At 46.2% G+C, this 23,846-nt stretch overlaps 1 protein-coding gene across 2 annotated transcripts; it reads right to left on the bottom strand.

Moving 5' to 3' along the window:
* Positions 1-373: 373 nt before the first annotated feature.
* CGN (cingulin) lies at positions 374-23,500 on the bottom strand. Of its 2 annotated transcripts, XM_074188843.1 has the most exons (21): positions 23,311-23,500; positions 15,036-15,938; positions 14,350-14,450; positions 13,862-13,931; positions 13,661-13,759; positions 12,946-13,085; positions 12,626-12,758; positions 12,094-12,306; positions 10,531-10,679; positions 10,175-10,307; positions 8,816-9,022; positions 8,427-8,633; positions 7,827-8,084; positions 7,019-7,189; positions 6,671-6,832; positions 5,560-5,649; positions 4,947-5,030; positions 4,612-4,730; positions 3,868-3,976; positions 3,363-3,526; positions 375-2,681 (listed from the first exon to the last, which is right to left on the bottom strand). In XM_074188843.1, the coding sequence occupies exons 2-21, from the start codon at positions 15,927-15,929 to the stop codon at positions 2,540-2,542; spliced, it is 3,645 nt and encodes a 1,214-aa protein (XP_074044944.1). In that variant the 5' UTR covers positions 15,930-15,938; positions 23,311-23,500; the 3' UTR covers positions 375-2,539. The 2 variants fall into 2 exon arrangements, with proteins under 2 accessions (XP_074044943.1, XP_074044944.1); XM_074188842.1 differs by lacking the exon at positions 23,311-23,500 and having other exon boundaries at positions 374-2,681; positions 13,661-13,756.
* Between the last annotated feature and the right edge of the window lie 346 nt (positions 23,501-23,846).

The following is a 23,846-nucleotide window of genomic DNA, read 5'->3' as shown; positions in this document are numbered from 1 at the left end:
AAGTTTGGATCCAATCTCAGATAAACTAAGCTGTGTGCAAATCTTTTCATCTCTCTCAGCCTGTTAAATGAGGATAATGACACCTACCTCAACAGGGCTGTTGGGGATCAAATGAGATAATATATGTAAAACACTTTGCAAACCGGAAAGCACTAAATAAGTGTTAAGCTGTTATTATTGGCTATTTTCAGGGTCCTCCCTAAGTCTTATTTTCTAGGTAAAACAGCCCCAGTTCCTTGAAAATATCTTCACCTGAATGGCTTCCCTGTGCCCTCATCCAGAGGGTTGCACTCTTCAGAATGGATTCTAACTTACCAATGTCCTTCTATGAAGTTTCTTAACATGTAAACAAGTAATAGCAATGGAAGAAGGTTGTAAGCATATCACAATTTTTATATTGATAGCAATTTTAAAACAAAGGCTCAGGAAGCAGGAACAGGTAAGAAATTGTAAAGACAGGTAAACCCCCCACCACCACCTTTTCTTATTTAAAACACTCCCAAAGGAAGAGAAGTCAAGAAAGTGAAGTTGTGGCATGAGACCCAGAGGTTCCAGTTCCCAGTCCAGGCATTCTACTATTCTAGGCAGGTGACTACCACACTGGGTCACAGGTATTGACATTCATCAGAATGAATTATGATGACCCACATTGGTAGGACTGCTAGTGATCCCAGGTACATATTTGGCAAGTTTTCTGTGCTAAAACTCAAAGCCACCAGGTATCCTCTAAGACAGCAGAGATGAATGGATCCTAGAGATAACCCAATGCTAGAAGACAGGCTAGGCTTTGGGACTGCTTCCCTTTCAAAGCGGAAAATTGAACAGGATTGGCAGAAACTCCCCCCATTCCTCTCCCAGGCAGAGTTTGGGCCCTATGCCAAGTAAGAATGGGTGGAGACCCTGGCACCTGAGAGATGGGGGGGGGGGAGTGGAATTCCCTTTCCTTTTGTCCTAATAGCTCCAGGGAATAAGAACCGGTTCTATTTAGGTCTATATCTGCCCAATCATTCGTCCCACCCCTTCGATGCCCCTCTGCCCCCTCTCAAATGCCACAACCTCCTTGCCTTTTGTACTTCCTTTGAATTTAGTGGAGATGGGGTAGGTTGAATAGCTAGAACTCCTAGATTTCTCAGTTCCCAGCTGATCAGCACCCTCCCCTGCCCCATTGTGCAGTTTCCAACTCCTAGATGTTAAGCACTCCCAAAGATAAACGGGTCTTATTTATAGGAAAACAGCCACAGAAGGAAGATGAGGAGGTAAAACAAGGTTCACAATATAAAGATATATATATATATATATATATATTTAATTTTAAATATAATCAAGGAAAAAAAAATTGGAGGGAAAGAGATGATTAATTTGCCCAAGGAACAGAGGTACAAAAATCACAAAGTTACAAGCCATTGGTGAGTTTAAGTCATGCTTCCCTCCCCCAAGCTCCTGGGGATGATGATTCATTCAGGCTGGGTTGGTCCTAAAAAGCCAAAGGCAGGATAGGATGGAGGTCTTCATTTCCTCCTCCTGTTCCATTTTGGATTCAGAATTTCCAGTCTGAGGCAGAGGAGCTAACATTTAAGGACCAGGCTCCTGAGAAAACAGGGATACTTGGATTGCCTGTTCAGGCCAGGAGTAGATCTGTGGGAAGGCTGCAATAGAACCATTAGACCTGAAGAGAGGTCCTTTGATCTGTGAATCTTTAAATGTATTTAGACAGCTGGCAGGGTTCCCTGTCTCCAATCAAATCATAACCACATAGCCGCCAAAGGAAGCCCTGGGAACACCTGGGAACACAAGAAGTCCTTTTCACAACATGCTAATCTAGCAAAGGTCCTTTTCAGTTCAACTTTGACCAGGAACCAAAACAGAGTCTTATCCATTATTTTGGCCCCAAGAGCATTTGCCTTGTTCTTTATCAGCTACCTAGGGAGTAAGGTTCAACACCAGAACTAAGTAGGGAATATATTTTTATGTTTGGAAAAGAACCACCTCATCTCCTCACCCTAGTTAAGGCACTGAGAGGCAGATTAAGGAGCATGACTCTTGGGAAAAGGAGAAATGGTCCCTTGGAGCTGCTGGCTCAAAGCAGGTAAAGGTAAAATAGAAGGTCTAGGGGCATGCGGGTAGCCCAGTGGCCCCCAGGATTGTGCAAAGAAAAGCAAGCAGGACCACGCCAGCGTGTCCATAGCCCATGGTATCTTCATTCTTCCCTGCTCAAACAGGAAAAGGATGGGTAAAGAGATCTCATGGGGAATGTCCCTGAGCCTTAGGATGAAGAGGCTGAAAAAAACACAAACTCTATAGGTTTAAATCTCTTAATTTCTTTTCCCCCATCACCTACCTACTCCTACCAGAACTGTGTTCAAAAGGAGAGAAGGGAAGGGAAAGTCCATTCCACAGCTCTGTTCTGTCCCTTACTCAGGAATTCCCCTTACCACCATCCACACTACCAGTGAGTGGACCAGGGTGGAGAAGAAACTTGGGACTAGAGGAGGGAAGGACCTTCTACAACTTGGCCACTAATCTCCCTGCTGACCACTGTCTAGCAAGAACTGGTCTGGAGATTGCTCTCAGTGAGCAGTGATGCAATGGATGAGGGGTCATAGATACTGTCAAATTCCTCATCTGAGCTCAGCCCATCATGCTTGAGGGATGCTTCGGCTGCTGATCGGGTAGCCTTGCGCCTAAAGAGAAGGAAGAGAGAAAGAGCGACTGTCAATTAGGAGAATGGATGCAGATTTGATTGAATCAAAACCAATTCTTTTGCTTAAGCCAACTAACAACTAGAATGTGATCTCCTTGGGGGGGGGAGAAGAACCATCTTTCCAATTTTTCTTTTTGTATTCCTAGTACCCAGCACAAAATCTTGTACATACTTGGTACTTAATAAATGCTGGTTAAATTAGAATCTTCTCTCATCTCAGGTAAAATCATAAGATAACCCCCTAACATATATAGCACACTCCTCATATGATGCTTTCAACAATGCTGAGGTAGGTTTTATTATTATCCCCATTTTACAGTTGTGAAAATTGAGGCAGACAGAAGTTAAGGAACTTGTTCAAGGACACAAAGGTGGTGCTGACCTCAGTTTTCCTGAGCCCAGGTCCAGATACTCTTATCCAGTTCACCATCTGGATACTAGAGATAATCCTATTGCTAGGACACCCAATAAAGAAGCCATGGGTAGTGAAGACCTGGTTTGGGCATACAGTCCTCCAAGGTCTAAGTTCTCCAACAAAGCAGCTAAGGATGACTAAACCCTCCTTTTGAGGCCAGCAAGGACCCTGTTGCTGCCCAGAACCTGTTTGTCTGTATCCTCACCTTCTCCTCCATTTCAACTTCCCCAACCCCATGGAACCTACCAGGAATCCTTTTCCAGGGCCTTAACCCGGGCCTGCAGCTGCTCATTGACCTCATGCTGCTCTTCCAGTTCACGTTGGGCCTTCTTCCTCAAACCATCCAACCGTTCGATTTCCTCTTCTGCCTCATCAACCTGTCGCTTCAGGGCCTTCACCCTCAGGCTCAGCTAGGGAGAACTCATGGGTCAGAAGAATATCTGCCACCCTGAAGTGGACCCTTCCTCCTCCTCCTCCTCTTCCTCTTCCAACATTTCCTGACTGAGGTCAGTATGCAAAACTGCCACTGCTCATACCCCATGTGCAGCTGGTAGTTTAGCTCATACTCTATTGGCCATACATGTGTGTGCACCCAGATATATACAGAATAAGACAGAGCTGGAAAAACTGGAAAAATATGCTGTTAGAAGGGACACCAACCACTTCTGAAGACTCCCTTTGCCTAGAAAGAGGATTTGCATGAATGTATTTTATACACACATTTCAACCTGTCTATACCGCATGTCCATACCTGATCCTTCTGGTCATTTACATGCTGTCTTTCATCATCAATCTGGATGGAAAGTTCTTTAACCCTCCTCTCCAGTTTTCGGTTCGTGGTCTGCAGAAGCGCCTTTTCCCTAAAGGATGGATGGGGATTGCTCACAGCTATAGCTACCACCAGGAAGAGAATTATATGGCACCCTACCACCAGCACCCAGACACACCCATTCCCTCTTCTTCTAATAACTGCTCGGGGCAGCTAGGTGGCACAGTGGATAGAGCACTGGCCTTGGAGTCAGGAGTACCTGAGTTCAAATCCGACCTCAGACACTTAATAATGACCTAGCTTTGTGGCCCTGGGTAAGCCACTTAACCCCACTGCCTTGCCAAAAACAAAAAACAAAAAAACTTCCCTTGGTCCTGGGAGTTAACACCAGATAGTTATGGTTAAGCATAGCCATGGGATCTAGAAGGGTATAAGATGGCAGAAGTCTATATCCCTCTTGACTAAGGGATATTAGATATCAGCTTTAAAGATGGATGGGGCCTCAGAGATCACTGAAATCAATCTCCTCTCTCCACAGATGAAGAAACTGAGGTTCAGAGAATTATGTACAATTTCCCAGAGTCATAACCCTAATCTAGTAAGTGTTCAAGGTTATCTTCAAACTCAGATTTTCCTGACTCCAGGACCAGTGATTTATCTATTGGTTCACTACTTTTTGGCTGATAGTCTACAACAGATTGCAGAGACAATTTAGGAATAGCTGACCTCTCTTCAGTCTGAAGTCGTTCCTGCAGCTCCTGATTGTGGGACTCCAGCTGAGAGAGGCTGGCATTGGGCTTCTGGAAACCCTCTGAGCTGGCCAGTCGGTTTTTCAGATCCTTATTCTGAGGAAGAGACCGAACCTTCTATCAGGACATCTTTCCTCCTGCCAATGAACCCACTGGTTCTTCCAATGAACTATTTATAATCACAGGGCTCTCCAGAAGGACAACACTATGAAAACTCTTAAAAGTGCTTCAGAGAAGTGGGAAGCTATGTTGCTTCTGATTGTCTCCAGTGTCTGCTACCCAGCACATACTGTTGGGACCTAACTCTCTCACCTGTCTCTCCAGAGAGATCTTATCACATTCCAGATCTTGTCGACTGGATCTCTCCTGCAGCAGTTCCCCTCTCAGCTGGTCGATCTGGATTTGGGTTTAGAGAGATTCATGATGTGATGGGATAGGGAATAAGGATGCCCAAGGATGGGAACTCCATTGGTAATAGAGGACTTTCTCACAGTCATGGTACCACCCTCAGGACCCTGTGTTTCTGCTGGGACCCTGGGGTGATGAGGGGCAAGATTAGAAAAAGGTGAGATGTTAGGCAAGGCAATTCATTTAATTAACCTGCCAAAAGGAATCTAAAATTCTATATTGAAAAACTACCTTCTTCTAAGAAGGGCAGAGTCATAAGTCTAGGCTGAACCCCAGCCAGACATACTCCCTCTCTTCCCACCCCACCCCATCTGCCTCTTCTCCCAAAGGGGAACAACACCCCCTCTTGGAGAGTGAATAGAACTGAGGCAATTGGACAAGTTGGGCCCTGAAAATATCCCTGACCATCTTTCCCCTTGGAGGGTAAGAAAGGGGCTTTGCTATCTATCTAGCTGGCCCAAATAGTTTAGGACCAGAGATGGGGGAAAAAAATGGAAGAGAGCCGGCAGCATATCACCTGGTCCCGCCCACGGTTCACGCGATCTGTCAGCAGCTCCACCGTGTTTCTTTCTTCATCTAGCTCTGCCTCCAAGTGTGAGACCTTTTCCTAATAGGGAGATGGTAGGTTAACTCCCTGTCTGAGTGGGACACTGTTGAGGCCCTCCCCAATCTTCCCCAAGGCTCTTTCTGTAGCCCAGGAGCTCCTTCACCCAGTACACCAAAGCCACCTCTTCAGACACTCAACTTGTGGTTGCCAGCAGGTATCATGGGGACAGTGCCCTCTGCTGGCCAGGTGAGTGGTCACACAAAAAAGGAAGAGTTCATTCCTCTGGGGTAAAAAAGGAAGACAAGCTCCCTAGGGTCAAGACAATAGGTAAGCTGGTTAAGCTAAGGCAAATCAGGTTTCATACTTGAAAGTAGAATAAAAAATAGAATAAGCAACAGGTGAGCTGCAAGTAGAATGAAAAATAGAAACTGAGTCACAAGGATGACAGAGAGGGATCCATGGAAGAGGCCCCAAATATCTTGGATAGAGAATGGCAAAATGAGTCAGAAGACCACTGAACTTACCAGTAGGAAGGCTCAATTGGAAACCTGACTCAATCACTTGGTATCTATGTAACTGTGAATGAGCATGGAAACTTCTCTGAATCTCCGTTCCCTCATCAACCTTTTGTTTTGTATTGTTTTGTTCTGGACCTGGGATTTCATTGGTATAGGGAACAACCTCATAAAGGCAGTCTCTCTTCCAAAGTAGATCAGGAACTATTTTGTCACTTAGAGTCTGAAAACAGTTGTCTTAAACAGATTAGAAGGAGGACTTGCACCCAGGTCCTACTGACTTCAAGGCCAGCTCTCTTAAAAACTAAGCCACACTGGCTCACCCTAAAATAGAAATATTTGCACTTCCTACTTCACAGAGCTCCTTGAGGGAAGGGCCCGTCTCACCCTTTTCTTTGTTTCCTCAACGTCTGATTAGTAGGCATCTAATAAAAATTTTCTAACTCTGACTTTTGTGAATTAAACACTTTATAACATAACACTATATAAATTTATTTTTATAACTATAACAAAGCAGCCCTGGGACTTGAGGTTGTTTCCTTGAGGACTCCCTCATGATGGCTCACCTCAAGTATCTTGAGTTGCCGGGCCTTGTCATCCTGGAAACGTTTTTTGCTTTCAGTCTCCTTCTCTAGCCCCTGTAGTCTCTGTGCTAGCAGGTCCTTATCCAGCAGGGCTGTATCTCGCTCAGCCTGTACTGTTTGCAGAGTCTGGCGCAGGCGCTGGGCCTACAGAAGAGAGGGAGGAGGCTTTCAGAAGCTGTCTCCAAACCCCTTTCAGACACTGGATGACCATGTTCATCACAGTTAGAGGAGAAGGGAAGGATAAACCCTGCATCCCTGGAAGTTAACTCGACCCTTCCAATTAAGAGGCAAATTCAGACTCTTCACTGTCCTCTACCCTCCCAACTCTACCTCATCCTGCAGCTGGCCCAGCCCTCCAGCTGCCTTCTCTGCCTCACTGGCCCATTCCTTGGCCTGGCGTTGGGCACCAGCCACATCTCGACGTGCCTTCTCCTTGTATTCTTCCAGTTGGGCTTGGAGATGACCCAGGGCTCGCTGTGACTCTTCTCCAATTTTCTCCAACTGAAAAATGGAAAAAGAACACAAATTGGGATGCTACCTTCCTTAAGAAAAGCCTTCATGCACTCTTTAGGGACATGGTTTCTAAGACTCCTGAGATGCCTCTCCATCACCATGGATCCAAGAGTTTATATTGGAATCCAGAACTATGTCTTAAAGCCCCATCAGGCCAGGTCTTCACTCTCATTTACCAGAATGGTCAAAAGGGGCCTAATAAAAAGAATACTTTTAATTTGAAGGATAATCAAGAAAGCTATCCTCCATACATACACACACACACACACACACACACAAGTTCCCTAACAGCCTGCAAATTTGTCCACAGAGATTAATTTCTTTGAATGCTAAATATTTTTCATAATAAATACCTCTGCCTGGGATAACACATTAAGACTTATCAGCTCTTATTAACTAACACCTTTTATCAAAGCCCTGAGGGAAAAGGAGACAAGATGCCTCAAGAGGAAGGGTAAAAAAGCCCTACTTTATGATTTTGCTCAGGACATTTCCAGACCAAACCATGGGAAGTAAGGGTAGAATGGTGTCACCCAAAGGGACAGATGGAAGCCAGAGGACTCAAATCAACCCTGAATGTCTATGGCTAGGACACCAGTCATTTGGATGAGCCTTGAGCCTTCACCTCCTTGTTCAGTTTCTCTACAGTCTTATCCAACAACCGCTTTTGCTCTTCCAGTTCAGCCTTGTTCCGCCGAAGGACTTCCCGCTGCTTCCCTTCCTCCTCAAGGGCTTGGTTTAACGTTTGTTGCTCCTGCCCCAAACGTGTAAGAGTTCGCTGTGCCTCCTCCAGTCTCCCCTCCAGCATCCTCTTTACCCCAGCCAGTGTTTCTTCCTCTTCCTGAGATGCATTCAGGGCCTTCTCAAGCCGCTGTCTCTCCACCTGCAGAGTGTGAGGATGGGTTAGAGTGGGTATGTAAGTAGGCTTGGTGGGCCAGGAGCAAAGCTTGTCTGGAGGTGAGATCTTTAGGGCCTTGAAGGACCAGCAGGGAAGATAAGGAACAGAATAAGCCAAGACAGAAAAAGAAGTAAACTGAAGTAAAGAGCAATGGTTTAGATGCTGGAACATAGAAATTAAAAAACAGATAACAAAATCAAGAGAGAAATAGATGTTTTTGTGGGCAAGGCCATAAAGCAAATTATCCAAAATGTGAGGAGAGTTGAGGCTCAAAGAGCAACAGAAGGGGCAGGGAGAAAAGCTGGTGGTTGATTAGCACAAACTGACCTCCAGCCGTTGCACTTTGTCCCGAAGCCTTGCCTCAACAGCTTCCCCACCTTCAGCCAAGCTCCGAGCCTCCTTCAGCTGCTGTTCCAAGCCCAAGATCCGCCTTCGGAACTCATCATTCTCCTCCTGGGTTTCACGGAGTGTTGACTCCACTGCTGCCCGCCGTTGCCCCATCATGGTTGCCTCTGTTTCTGCTGCTGCCTTGGCCTGGAGAGGGGGGGCATAGTGATGGTTCAGACTCTGTCCAGTCCCCTGAGCCCTGAACCTTCCAACTAACCCTGACTTGTTAAAAATCATGTTTCCCAAGAACCCCAGGGTCTCAGAAATATATGCCTATAGGAATGTGACTCTTCTCCTGACTCCCATAGCCTCCCTCCCACTCCCCTTGCCTTAGCCATCTCTTCAAAGTCTTGTCGAAGCTGCTGAAGGGTCTTATGCAGTTGTAGCTGCTGTTGTTCTGCCCCTTTTCCCCTCTCAGCCTCTTTTCTGAGGGCTGCCAACTCCTGTTCCAGTTCCTTCTCCCGGTTTCTCCCAGCAGTTTCCTGGCTTTGATGATCTCGCAGTTCCTTCAGGTCTTCCTTTGCTCGCTGCAGTTCCTGGGTGGGGGACAAAGGTATGAGATATTGAGGAGCAGGGGGCCAAGAGTCTCAAGGATGTCCCACTGAGCTAAAGGAGGAGTTTTGTAATCCACCTAGGAAATGGGTAGACATTAAAAAAAGCCAGAGAAACGCGAAGCATAGATGCCTAAGATCCAAAGAAACACAGCGCCTGGTTAGTACAGCAATACCAAAATCCCTGTTACTGCGAATTATCCAACAAGTATTTATTTGGTAGCTATGTCTACACTGATTCTAGGCTCCTAAATGACAGGGAATATTTCAGTTTGGTCATTGCCTCCAGAGATTCCAGTATAGTTACCAGTCCTTGACAAATATTTGTTGATTGGTTGATGTGAACAGCCCTGTGCTAGATGAGGGGACACAAGAAAAATAAGGCACAGTTTCCTGTTCTCTAGCAATTTAGTAAAATTGCTACAGATAATCATATGCTGAGTAAAATAATATTGTCTCTAAGTTCCATTTCAGAAATGATACTCCTGGGGAAGGCTTTCAGGCTGGATCTTGGAAGAGGCAAACAGAAGAATTTGGATAGGATACATAAAAGAGAGAAGGTTTTGTGCAGTGGCTAGAGATAGTTTAAGAGTCAGGTAGCCTCTGTCAGATCCTGCCACTGTCACATGCTGGATATCTGCCTCTGGAGAAGTCACTTAAAATTTTAATGTCTTGGGCACAGCTAGGTGGTAGTGTATAGAGCACTGGCCCTGGAGTCAGGAGGACCTGAGTTCAAATCCAACCTCAGACACTTAATAAATGCCTAGCTGTGTGACCTTGGGCAAGCCACTTAAACCCCATTGCCTTAAATAAAAAAAAATTAATTTTAGTGTCTTGGACAATTCTGTGAGTTGCAGATCTAAATTTCTACTCTGTTCATGAATGAAATCACCAAGTTGGATCAAAAAAACTGACTAAAAAGACTAGTTTAGTTGGACCCAAGCATTCATGCAGGAGTACTTTGAAAAAGAGAAGACTGAACAGATTAGATAAGGACAGATGGAGAAGAAGCTTCCCTCTAGGCAGTAGTGAAAACTTGAGGTCAGTTAGTTGCTGGAGCAAGTAGATGCCCTAAGAACATATCACCCTGTGACATATTTCTGCTTGCTTGTGCTCCCATTTCTGTCTTTTTTTTACCTTCTTGAGACTCTCAACCTGACGATTATCCTGAGCACTGGCTCGAGCCTGCTCTAGGTCCTTTTGCAGAGCTCCAATTTGTTCCCTGAGTTCTTCCTCCAGATCCTCCTTCTCCAGCCGAAGCTGTAACAACCTATATTCCAGATGGGAGAAATAGAATGGAAATGGCAGTGCCTTGGCTCTCCTACCTGGGAGAGACAAAGGTTTCCTCTCCCTTCTATTAGCATCCCAAAAGCCTTCCCACAGAGTCTGGAGCCGCCAAGTCCCCTGGGTGGAAAAGCCATTGGTGATTTGTGAGAGGGGGGTTATGGGCAAAAATAACAAACAGGAAAGTTTAAGTCAGGGGTGTAACTCACTCTTGTTTGGTCCCTCGAAGCTCTTCTTTGTTTTTCTGGAACATGGTTTGCCAGTGCCCATTCTCCTCAGCACTGTCTTTGAGTTCTCTCTCTAGTCCCCGGATTAGGGCTGATACTTTCTGCCTTTCTGCCTCCAGAGTGACCTGATCCTGGCAGAAGATTAAAAAAGATAAGATTAAAAAGATATAGTCTGGATCCCAAGGAAGCTACTCTGTGGGAGAGTGGAAGGAAAAATGGTTCTCAAATCCTTTCTATAGTGGCACTTTCTGCTGTAACACCAGGCTTTCAAAAGAACATCCTTCTCCATCAAATCATATCCCATTTTTTCCCAAATGCTGTTTAAAACTTAGCTTCTCCAGAAAACTTCCCCTATTTAATATTCCCTTTTTCTTGTTTTTGCAAGCCAATGGGGTTAAGGGACTTGCCCAAGATCACAACAGTTGGGTAATCTTTAAGAGGTAAAATTTGAACTCAGGTCCTCCTGACTCCAGGACAGGTGCGCTATCCACTGCACCACCTAGCTGCCCCCCTATTTAACTTTCCTTCATAAGAGTGGTTGTCACAAATTCCAGAGTACCCTACATTTACTGACTATCTATTTCTTGACCAGTTTGATCTTTGTGTCCCTGTCCTGCGAGGCCAGTTCCAAAAAACTGTGAAGTTGGTCAAAGAGCTGTGCCCAGGCTCCTTGTCCCTTGGTGAGGGACTGTTTTTCAATTTTCTATTTTTTTATTCAGGAGATGACTCAGAAAGCAGTTTAACTCCTCACTCCACCTTGTACATTTAAATAGGAACTTTAGGCAACCCTAGTAAGCAAAAAAAGGTTATCTGAGGATAGTGGGACCTTCCCAATATGCACCTGAAGGTACCTGCTGAAAACAGGCAATCACCAACATGGAAGGTTGGCCATCGTGAACTATGTCCCTTATTGGGAGGTGAGGGAAAGCAAGGGCCGTATTTACCTTCTTCCTCTGGATCAACCCCCATAAATGTTTGGCATGAATACCCTATCAATGGTGTTGATTTTTTTAAATCAAATTAACCAATAGTCTAGTTATTTTATTGGATTTTTCATAAAACCAATCCCTAGTTTCAGCTGTTATTTTAATAGTTTTCCTATTTCAATTTTTCTATTTATTTCCCTTTTGATTTTCAGAATTGGAAAGTGTTTAATTAGGAATTTTTAATTTTTTCTTTTTTCTAGTTTTTAGTTGTGTGCTCAACTCATTGATATGCTCTTTATTTTATGAGGGAAGCAATTAGAAATATAAACACCCTAAGTACTGCTTTGGCTGAATCCCATAAATTTTTATATACTGTCTCATTGTTGTCATTCCCTTTAATAAAATTATTGACTGATTCTATAATTTGTTCTTTGATCCACTCTTTCTTTCGGATTATATTATTTAGTTTTGTTGAATTATTAATTAGTGACAAAGCCATGGATTCAAGTGACACCAGGATTTCTATCTTGGCTGCCTTCTCTTTCAAAGTTCTCCCTATGGGATACCAACATTCAGAAACTCCTTTCTTCCTTCAACCAACCAAAGCCACCTCACATACTTGAGAGGCATCCTTCATGCTCCGGCGCAGCTGCTCCATCTCCTGTTGGCACTGCTGCCGAACACGGTCCACCTCCTGGTCCCGAGAGGACACCTCCTCCTTCAGCACCCCCTTCAGAGCTGTCAGTTCCCGATCCCGCTGCCGGAGTTGTTCCTCCTGCCGCTGTTTGCCCTCCAGGACTTCCTCTAGTAACTCCCTGGTCTCTAGCAGGTCCTGAAGAGTCAGACAAGGGGCTATTCTTAGGAGCCAGGAACTAAAAAATCTCACCATTTCTGCATTACTTTTTAGTTAGTGTAAGAAGAAATAGAGATGAAGTACCATTCCTTAAATCCTTTCCCTCTAAGACTTTCAGAGGAAAAGTGGCACCAACCTCTTTTAAGAAGCTCTTCAATTGATCTCTGGCTGAAGCCCTAGGTGCTCTCTGCACCCCAACCCCTCTTCCCAAGTATCAGAGAAAAACAAGAGTTGGGTGAACCCTGTTTGGAGCAGCCCTGGAGATAGGTTCTAGACAGTCATCTCTCATCCCCTCTACCTTCAACAAGGCCTCCTTTGCAGCCTCGGGCTTCTGTCCCTGCTTTAGCCTGTCTTGCATGTCTTTCAGCTGATCCTCAAATCCTTGTCGAAGTCTCTCACCCTGATCCAGTAGGAGCTTCAAGTCCTGGATCCTGGCAGCAAAGGCAGGTAGAGAAGGTAGCACTAAGCTTCAGTTCGTTTTCAAGAAGATTCCCTGCGCCTTCCAGTCTCTGACGGAGCCAGTCTTCATAGATTAGCTCCCTGGACTCAAGGGGAGAAGAGCTCCTGTCCCCTGACTTGCAGCCCCAGCCACCCTCACCTTCCCCCAGTCTTACTCACTCCTGGTTACTACGCTGCATCTCTGATCTCTTCCTTTCCAGTGTTTCCTGCAGGCGTAGACACTCCTCCACCTTCTCCTCCAGTTTTCGTTCCAGGCCAATCCGGGATGGCTCTCGAGAGTGCTCTAGTTTCTGCCGTTTCTGGAAGAGGAAGACAGGTCAAGGGCTGAAGGGGAACCTTTCGGGGGATGGGGTGGAGACAGGATCAGCTGCCGCGATTCCTCCCTCATTTTTAGGCTCATGGCATTGCGAAGGACTAGAGACTTGCTGGGATTTAAACCCTTTCTTCTCCTCTGCTGACCCTCTGCATGATCTCCTGTATGCTGTTCAGAGATCACCTTCTAAGCCTCAATCATTTCTTATTTTTCTTTCCTTCTCCTCTTCCAGCTATTTCTCTCTAGCAGATCTAGATGGCACCATTGAGCACAAAACACTGGTAACATGGGAATCAGGGAAATCCAGGTTTAAAACCTGCATCAGACATTTACTGACTAGTGGTGGGACCCTGGATAAGTCACCTTCCCTCTCTGCCTCAGGTTCCTCAGCTGTAAAATGGGGGTCACTACAGCACCGCTCTCCCAGAAAACATCCTCTCTTGCAGAGGGGTTAACAATAGTACATTACTTTGTTATGAAGATCCAATGAAAGAGGGCACATGGCAAAGGACTTTGCAAACCTTCAGGGGCTGGATAACGGTGAGTGTCCTGGTTACTCACCTTCATCTCTTCATCCAGTTTTTGCTGCAGCTCATCTACCTTCTGAACTAGCCCACGATGTACGGCCATGGCTTGAGAGACATTCAGAGGGGTTCCCTGCTAAGGGCAGAGAGGACAGATAGACCTAAGTGTGGCTCCCCAGCTGGCTTCAAACCCCATGACTCTTCTTCCCATTTTTACCTCAAGGTGGTACCCACTTACTGCTAAGGTCTGCATCTGTTCCAACACCAGGCTGACCTTCCTCTTCACAAATGTTTCACTTTCAGTACTCCTGTGGGAGAGGGAGGTACAAAGTAAAAAGCTGAAAGGAAGGAGTAGTAAAGAACAAAAATACATGGAAACCAAGAGTAGGGGGAGATTGATGGGGGGGGAGAAAGAGACAAGAGGTGGGAAAGTGAAAAAGAGAGGAAAGGAAGAAGAAAGAAAGTGTAGGAAGGGGGGAATGAAAAGAGAAAGGGAAGGAGGAAGAGAGGAGGGTGGAAAGAGAGGGGAGGGAGGGAGAGGAGAAAGAGAGGGAGAGAGAGGAAAAGGAGAAGGAAGGGAGAAGAGAAAAAGAGTGAGGGAGAGAAAGAGAGAAGAAAAGAGGAGAGTGGGAGAGGGAGAAAGGGAGAGAGAGAATGAGAGAGGGAGAGCAAGAGAAAGAGAAAGTCCCCATCCTGCCCCAGGACTCTTATCAGTTTTGAATTTACCCTTCCCGTAGGATGTTATAGATGGTAGCTTTAGCATGATCAGCACTGCCAGGGGTTGTGGTCTCCTGCTGATCCCTCAAAAGGTCTGGGGTTGACTTGAACTGTTAAGGACCAAAATAGAACAAGACAAGGGAGTTATGGAAGAAAAGATACAAATTAGACTTGGGGAGACCCAAGGGAGCAGAGACAGAGATGGAGGCGTGGGGGGTGGTAGGCCTTACCAAACAGGGCTAGAAAGCAGCTTAGCTAGCTTAGGATAATGAAGGATTGCTACTGGGAACTTGAGGAAATAGCTTAAACAGGAATATCTGGACAAACTATGCTTGCTTGCTATGTTATTTCCCAACCCAAACTAAACTATTTATTGAAAGGTAAAATATCTAAATTCTTTTTGTGGTCACACTACTACTCTGCCTTCTAAAAGACTCAGTAAGAATGCTCTTGTAGGAGCAGGGACAGGAGGTCAGGAAGGAGTCAGGAATGTAGACGGAGTAGAAGGGAAAATGGAGACCAAATAATCAGAATGTTTTAAATGTTTCCATAAGGACCTTTGATAATAAAAGTTTGAATGACCAGAAACAGAGAAACATTGTTCCTAACAATTTTAGATAAAAGGTTACCCAGGAGCATTCTGGTTTAATGAGAAGAACCTGTGGGTTGCATGGTGATAGTCTGGGGAACCTCACCTGCATTAGGGTAGGATCCTGTGTCTTCATTCTTGGTTCTTCAAAGCTCTGCAACACCCATTCTTGGGTCTGTCGAGATCGGCTGATGACATTTGATGGGGCCTGGGCCTGATTTAGACTGCTCACCAAAGAGGACTGCTTCAAGCTAGGGGAGGAATTTCTGAAGTCCTGATTCTGTTCCCTATCTCCTTCTCGTTCATGGTCTCGTTCCCGCTCCTCTGCTGTATCTCGAGGTGGGCGGCTGTCTAAGCTCTGACTTCGCTTTCGACGTTCTGAGGACAATCGAACACGGTAGCCTGTTCGGCCCCTCTTTTGGGACCCTTGGTTGTCAAACTTGCTAATGAGTGAATCCACCGAGGAGAGGGGTGCTGTGTCAATGGCATTCCCAGGGGAACCATCTGGAGGGTTTAATTCTAACAGGCTGCCAGTCAGGACACTCGAGTTCACAGTACTGTTCTCCAGTAGGGAGGCATGGGAACGGGAACGCTGAAGCTTGTTCTTTTGCCCAACCCCAGTCTCCTCATCAGAGATACTGCCCTGAGAATAGGTACCAAGAAATCTTCTAGGTGAGCCATAGGGATTCTCAGGAAGCTCAGAGTCTGAGCTCAGTGAATCAGGGGCTCCTCTGGTACCATTGCCCTTGATCTGTACCCCAAAGGAGTCACCACCCTTCTCCCCACTGTTGAGCACCACAAAGGGCTGCCCAGCAATGCCCTGAACTCGTACTGCTACTCCATAAGAACTAGCTCGAGAGTCCTTGGCTGGGCGACGACCACCCCGGAGGAAGGGGGGTGGCTGTGTATTATCAGCTGACTCTGTGATAAATCGGATTTGCACGCCATGGTCCACTGGTGCCCGGGGCTCAGTTATGGCTGTTGCCCGCTCCATGTACATGAAGAGATCCTGTGGAGAAGAAAAAGTCAAACAAATAAAAAATAAAAATAATTAAATCATCCAGTTCCTATTTCTCAGATTTGGCCTGAGCCAGTAGAATTGAAACTGGAACCCAGAGACCTTCATCTTTTCATTCCCAACCAATATGACTTACTTTAGCTCTAAAGTATCATTTTCTTCAATATCACAGTTATGGGGAACAGCATGGTGTAAGGAATAGAAAAAGAAAGACTCAGGTTGAAGTCCTACATGTCGGATCACATTTTGACTATGCAAAGTCATTTAGATTTCAAGCAATTCTCTAAAACTGTATGTTACAGAATTTCCATTCACCAGTGAAATCACTGGTTCAGTCCCTATTCCTTTTCCTAGGGGAAGCATGCCATAGCTATCTGCTTTTGATATGAAGACGCTCGTCCTTTGTTCTCAAAGAAGACCATGACTTCAAGGAGGTGATGCCATGGCAAGCACATGAACTGGATTTAGTGGGGGGAGGGGGGACCAGTGTGCTAAGTCACCAGCCTCACTTTCTCCTCCAGATCCATCTGGGTCCAATGGCCAGAAATAAATCAGGACAAATGGAGATGCACTGGAGGATCTGGAATAGCTACTGAATCAGAGAAGGAAAAGTAGCACCAACTTGAGAGTCACTTGGTATGTCTTAAAGATCTTTATGGATTCCCTTTTCCCCAAAGTATTCTGATCTTAGATGAAGGCCCTGTCCTCCCACGGCTGGTTCAACCCCATGTTTGGCATCTCTGGAAATCCATCTCCTAAAACTAGTTTCATTTACAGAGGAAGTCATTCAATCCATCAACATCTGCTTATTGAAAATATAACATACAAGGAACTCTGCTAGGACCATTTTTAGAGTGTTTTAACGTTTTACAAAGTATTTTATACATACTTGTAACAACCCTAGGAGGGAGATAGTAAAGGAATTATCAACTCCCTTTGACAAATGAAGGCTTAGAAAGTCAGTGACCAATCTGTGGTTACCCTAACAAGTAAGTGTCAGAGGCAGGAGGAGAACGAGGTCCTCTGATACTAGCTATGTAGCCACAAGTCACTGTGACTTTCTAAGACTGTGATACACCAATGCTACCTCCCAAGCAGGTCCTTTCAAGAGCCAAAAGAAGAGTTACAATCTATACAAACATGCCATACGAGATACAATAACCTCAGTGTAAGAAAGACTGTAATGCTGGAACCCATAGCAGGCAAACAAATCCTATCTTCTTTCCACTCCCTGGGACTTAAAGACAAGAATGTCTTTAAGGCAGTAAGAGGAACATTCCTGGTATGTGTTGGCCCAGAGAGCCTGGGGGAGGGAGGAGAAGGAAGGGAGGTTCTCTTGTAGGTATACAAAGAAATCCAGCTCTTCCAGCTCCTATATTAATCTCCACCATGGACCAGGACCAAGCTGGGGGAGAGGCAGTAATAGGCCAGATCCAAATAAAAAAAATAAACATTCCTAGCTTGAAACCCAGCTCTGGGGAGACTTGGCATTACCCCCTACCATACTCATGTCAAGAGCCTTCAGAACAGGCTGGGGTCAAAGTTCGGTCAGAGAAAGTGAGGGGGGAGTTCAGGGTTAAGAACTACTTCAATCCTGAAAATAACAAAACGGGAGTCTCCTCACATTTCTGCTTCTCTAACAAGCTTAGGTTTGATGATGGTGTTTTGTCCTTCGATCTCGATGCAGACCAACCAAAGATCATTGTCTCTGACTGTGTGTGTGTGTGTGTGTGTGTGTGTGTGTGTATGATGATTAGGGAAATTGAATTAAAGAGTGAGGGTCTTCTTTTCTCAATGTCTATGTAGGAAATAGATATATATGGCATTGCTTTTATTCTCTCCTATGCTGGGAATGAACAGCAGGATAAGAAAAAAGGCTGAGAGAAGATGAAGAAGTAAAATTGGATAGGTGATCAAACTGAATATCCCAATAAAAATTCATTTCTCCAAACTAGAACGCCATCACTGGGCCAAAAATCTCATCTTGACCACACACCTACAATGGGAGAAGGGGTAGAGAAGAGAATATAGTCTTCCTCCTGGAGACCCAAGGCTGGTGAATGAAGGAAGTTGGCAAGAGAAACTCTGTGGGACTACTCACAGTAACTTTCAAGTCAAATCAAGAAGCCTTTATTAAATGCTTACTATGTATGCTACTTGCTGGGAATACACAGAAAGACAAAAACACAGTCCTTGCCATAAAGGAGTTTCTTACCCTAATAGAGGAGACAGTGTGCAAACAACTATGTGCATAAATAAGGACAGCTAGGTGACACAGTAGATAGAGTACCTGGCCTGTAATCTAGAAGACCTGAGTTCAAAATCAGCCTCAGATACAAGATGTGGGACCCTGGGTAATTCAATTAACCCAGCTCGCCTCAATGTTTCCCCATCTATAAAATGAGCTGGAGAAGCATAAGGTAAACTGCTTTAGTATGTTTACCAAGAAAACCCCCACTGGGGTCACAAAAAGTGAGACATAACTGAAAAGACTCAAACAACAATAAATGTATAAAAGATATGGAAAGCATAAATTGGAAATAATCTCAGAGGGAAGGCATTAGCCATGAGAGGAATGGGAAAGATGTTTTTAAGAAGGTAGGATTTGAGCCATGGCTTGAAGGAAGTCTGGAGGCTTAGATGAGAGCATTCTAAGCATGGGATGAAAGTCAGTGAAAAGGTAGTCAGGAATGAAGAGTCATATTCACAGAACATCCAATGTTGCCAGATCAGAGAGTAAGTGGAAGGGAGACCAGAAAGATAGGGTGGCACCTAGTTGTAAAGGACTTTGAAAACCAACAAGACTTTGAATTTGATTGTGAAGGTAACAGAGAGCCACTGGAGCTTACTGAACATGGGGATAGGGGGACACGATTAGATCTGTATTTTAGGAAGATCACTTTGGCAGTTGAGTAAAGGGCATTCTAGAGTGAACTTGAGACAGAGAGAGCAATCAGAAGGCTAAAGGAATTTATTCTGTACATGTATCAAGTGATGAGGGCTTGCATCCGGGCAGAGGCAGTGTCAGAGAGAAGGGGGGTGTCTACAAAGAGATGTCCCAAAGGCAGAACAGAAAGGACTTGGCAATAGATTGGTACAATGGACAGAGCACCAGCACTGAGTCAGGAGGATCCAAGTTCAAATATGGCCTGATATTTACTAGCTGTGAAACCTTGGGCAAGTCACTTAACCCTGATCACCTCAAATCCAAGGCCGACTCCAGTCTTCCTGAGTTATATCTAGCACTAGACCCAGATGACTCTGGAGGAGAAAGTGAGGCTGGTGACTTAGCACAGTCCCTCACTCAAATCCAAATAATCTATTGTCATGGTATCACCTCCCTGATGTCATTGACTTCTTCGAGAATAACAAGAGCTGAAGCTAACTATGCCTATACTAATAAGCCTCAGGAATCACTTAACTTATTAATAAAGCTGCTTTGCATTTCCGAGAGAGCTAACGATTGTCCAGATTCAGGTCAGTAACCATTCTTGGGCTGAGCAAGAAAAGATGGTCAGTACCTTACCCAAGAGCCCCATAACCTGTTGGGAAGTAACAAGCTTATCCCCTCTATTTCAAAAATCCCATCTCATGGCCTGTAGTTGTCTGAGAGTCCGTAAGGGGACAGGAGAGTTGGAAGGATGGTTCAGAGCAGGTCAGAAAGAAGGGCTTTAAATGATTCAAGGTGGAAAACCCGAAACCTACACGCCTACTGTTACACAGACATGAGGGCGGAGTCACTAGAGACCAGGGCAGACTCTGGGGCCTTGTGCAATCCCCTGGAGTCAGGTAAACAGTGACCCAGGACATAGAGTCCAAATGCTTCCCTATCTCAGATCCCACCCTTAAGTTCTTCCCTTGCCCAGGTCTCTCCCCACCAATTACCTATTCTCCAGAGGCAAGTCTGAAAGTCAATCTCACCTCTGTCATTCCTGTCAGACTTGCGAGGAAGGAAAATAAAGGAAGCTGCTTTAGACGACCTCTTCCATAGTTACTCATTAGCTCGCCCTGCCCCAATTCCTTCACCCCAGCCCAATGGCAGGAATCCAACACCCAGGGAGTGACAGTGTCCCTGGACTCTTGGCAGGAAGGCCTGGTTTACAGGGGAATTAGAGGGGAAGCTGGGCCCACAGGAAGCAGGTCTTGGATCCTTATGAACGGAGAGATGTAGATGTCAAAGACTGATAGCTGTGTGACTCTGACCTTTTGGCTCACCCTCAGGACACAAGAAGTCAGGAGGACATGAAGATTCCCCACATTTAGGCTAGGCGCCAAAACCTCATAAGATGTAAGTGGCCTGTGACAGTCTGATGAGAAAATGATGAAATTGGAGAACCAGGTTAGAATTGCTTGGCCACTAGGTAAGAGAAAAAAAAACTACCACAATGAGGAACTGGGCCCCTGCAAACTTGATGGACTGGTTTGGAAAACAAGATAAAGGGGGAGGGACCCAGGGAATACATGGGTAGTTGGGGAAGTAAAACAGAGAAAGTCCATACAGTGGACAGAGGAAGGGGGCAAGGATCCTGGGCAAGAACTCTGATAAGCTGACAGATAAGACAGGAAGTAAAGAGAGAATAAAGCTGAAAAGGGGCAAGACCAGAGAATTGAGTATGACAATTGAGAAAGACAAGATAATACCTTCCTACTGCCCATCCCTCAATAAGGCCCTTCCTACTTCACCAGTGATCTGGACAATATTTCTTCTAGCAGAAGCAATCACAGAATCATTGAGTTTTCAGCTGAAAGAGCCCTATAGAGATCTTCTAATCCAATCATTACTTTACAGATGAGGAAACCAAAGCCTAGGGACACAAAATAATATGCCCAAGATCATACAGATATTGAGTAGCAAAGATGAGATTCCAACTCACAATCCTGACTCACAATCTGGGTTGGCCTGAGTCGGATTGCTTTTTCCTTCAGATCATGATGCCTCCATAAAGTCAAGGATATTAGAAGGGAGCTGGGGCCAGAAAAGGCAGAGAAGACAGAAATCAAATCTACCCGACCTTGGGTTAATGACCTTTATCTGCCAGGTAATTTTCTGGACCACAAACATCACCAATATCCATGGTGAAATAGAGGAGGCAGCAGTCTTGGCAACTTGACTTCAAAATAGCGGTTACTAATTACTTTCAAATTAAAGCAACTTTCCTGAGGCAAAGCATCAAAGGGACTAAGCTGAGAATGAATTTGAGTTTTCTTGCTAATTAGTCCGTTAAGCTAACCTTGGGATGCTTCAGTCTTTAAGGGAAGATACTTCAGGCTTCAAAAACCTGATTGCTCTCATCCTCAGTTTATGATTATAAAACCCCTGAATGTTTTTCAGTGTAATCTAGCCAGCCAGAAGCAGTTTGATAAATACAGATAGCTGGAGCCAGGGATCTCAAGAAAATGGAGTAATCTATCTACTGCTTACAAATCAAAGTAGGCAATTGGTCCCCTAATATCAAGGCTTTACCCCATAGTTGAATGCAGAAACAAAGGAGACAGTAAGGAAGGGGGTAAAAAAATCTAGAGACCTTGGAGACTATACAATAGATATTCACCCTGACATCTGTCCCCAGGGAAAAACTTCCAAAGGGAAAAGCCCTGAATCTAGAATCAGAAGAGCTGAATTCTGGTTCTGTCACACTCCCAAAGTGACTGAGAATGTCAAATTACCTCCATAGGTCTCAGTTTCATTATCTGTAAAAAAGAAAGGGTTGCAGTCGATCAGGAAGTTTTTAACCTTTTTTGGGGGTCATCGCTGGTTTTTTAAGCAATCAAGTGAAACCTATGGATGGTTTTTCAATGGTTTTTAAAGCATAGAAAAAGATATAGGATTACAAAAGAAAGAAATTAATATTAAAATACAGTTTTAGCTGAAACAGCCCTTTAGAGATCTTCAAGTCCAATCATTACTTTACAAATGAGGAAACCAAGGCCTAGGGACACAAAATGATTTGCCCAAGATTATATAGATATTGAGTAGACCCTGTGTTAAGAATTTCTGGATCAGATGAGCTCCATTGTCTCTTCTAGAACTAACTCTATGGTCTATAATTTAGAATCTTCTACTGAACTACCTGCCAAAGATGGAAGGAAAAACTCCACTTGGCTAGGAAACAAAGTGGAGGGGGAGCTGGGTGAACACTGGCTTTGGAGTCAGGAGGACCTGCATTCAAATCTGACCTCAGACACTTAGTAGTTACCTAGCTGGGTGATCTTGGGCAAGTGACTTAACCCCATTGCCTTGTAAAAAGAAAAAAAAAGAAAAGAAAACAAAGTTGAGGCGTCCACCAACTATGAATAAGACAAAGTAAGACTGAAAAAGGGCAAGACCTGGGCCAGAGCATCTCCAATGTCCCTTCTAGAACTAATTCTACCCTTTATGATTTCGGATCTTCTCCTGGTCTACCTCTCAGCCCCTTGGCTGAAAAACAAAGCTGAGGCACCCACAGCCTAAGAATAAGACTGAAAAGGGCAAGACCTGGGTCAGGGGATCTCCAACGGCCTTTCTAGATCTTATCCTATGCTCTATGACTTAGGGTCTTGTCCCGGTCCAGCTCCCAGAGATGGGAGGAAAAGCTCCGCTTGGCTGGCCAACCAAGCTAAGACAATCCGGAGACTACAAATAGGAGAGAATAAGGCTGAAAAGCGGCAAGACCGGAGTCTCTGGCATGGCAGTGGATGACAGGACATCGCTCCACGCCCGGGCCCCCTCCCCGATCCCTTAATCAGAACCCTAAGTTGCCTTCTATCGCACCAGTGACCTTGCCGACAGCCCTTCTAGCGGCAGGAATCTCAGAATCGCTGGCTTCTCGCCTGGAATAGCTCTGCAGAGAGCCTTAGTTTACAGATGAGGAAACTTGGGCAGAAACTCCGGATCCTAAACGGTCTCCCCCCGCCCCCCCCCCAGACAGGGACCGGAGACTAAAGAGGCTAGCGTTGCCCAGTGGGAGGTCTCAGGGTCCCCTCGTTGCGGCCGTGAGGATGGCATGTATCTGAGTGGCCGGGAGAGGGGGAAATGCTCCGCAAAGAGGGCAGGAGCCGCGGCCGCGTCCAGGGGCAAGGCCAGGGCCCGGCGAGCCCGAAGGGCGGTGCAGGGCTGCGGAGAAGCGGGCGCTCTCCAGCTCGCCTCCGCGCCTGCCTCCCAGTCCCCGGAGCCTCTCCACCTGCTCCCGGTAGACTCCTCCTGGCCCGAGGCGAAGCCTTCCCCGGGGCGCCTCACCTGGCACGCGCGGGGGCCCCTGGCTCGGGAAGGCGCTCCCGGAGCCGCGGGCCGGGCAGGGGCGCCCGCGGTCTCCCCCTCCTCCCGGCCCGGGACTCCGCGCTGGACCCCGGCCCGGCCCTCCTCGGCCCGCCTGCTCCCCCTTACCTGGGCGTCCCCTGCGAGGACGGGACCCGCCTCTCGGAGCTGCCCGCCTCCTGGCCTCCAGCTCAGGCCCCTCACCCCGGCCCGGCCCGGCCCGGCTGGCTGGGCGCTCCCGCTCCGGCTGGGCTGGATGGCAGGGTGGCACGCGCGGCTCCGCCGGTCTCCCTCCTTCCTGCGCTCCCTCCCCTACCTCTCCAACCTGTTACTCGCCCCCAGCTCCGCCCCTTCCCCGCCTCCATCGGCCCGCCCCGCGCTGCCGAGGATTGGCCCGTCAGCCCCTGGCTAGGCGGACCTGCTGCAGACCTGGAAGGGTAGCCGGGGTCTGCTACGGGGGTCGGGGAGGAGGGGAGGGGGAGAGAGTCACGTGGTGCGAGACGCTTGGAAGGGGGGGTGCGGCTAGTTATAGGAGGCCATTTTGGGGGAGTAGCTGAAAGCTTACAGTGTACCCCCAACACCTCCGCCCCCCTTCCCTTAGCCAGATGAGCCTGCAGGTTAGAGCATCCTCCAACCCCATGGGGAAAAAAGGCTTCACCTGGAGC

This window comes from Macrotis lagotis, chromosome 5 (genome assembly GCF_037893015.1).
Source record: "Macrotis lagotis isolate mMagLag1 chromosome 5, bilby.v1.9.chrom.fasta, whole genome shotgun sequence".
Taxonomy (NCBI): Eukaryota; Metazoa; Chordata; class Mammalia; order Peramelemorphia; family Peramelidae; genus Macrotis; species Macrotis lagotis.
This window is presented reverse-complemented; position numbering and strand designations above follow the sequence as displayed.

Bases quoted from the DNA above. Each gene is read 5' to 3' on its own strand.
- CGN (XM_074188843.1), bottom strand. From the start codon at position 15,929: ATGTACATGGAGCGGGCAACAGCCATAACTGAGCCCCGGGCACCAGTG. The intron at 12,307-12,625 runs GTAGAGGGGATG...CTGACTCTTCAG, and splicing joins CAAAGGAGGCCTTGTTGAAG to GACCTGCTAGAGACCAGGGA. The intron at 5,031-5,559 runs GTGATATGCTGC...ACCCAAATCCAG, and splicing joins TGAACCGTGGGCGGGACCAG to ATCGACCAGCTGAGAGGGGA.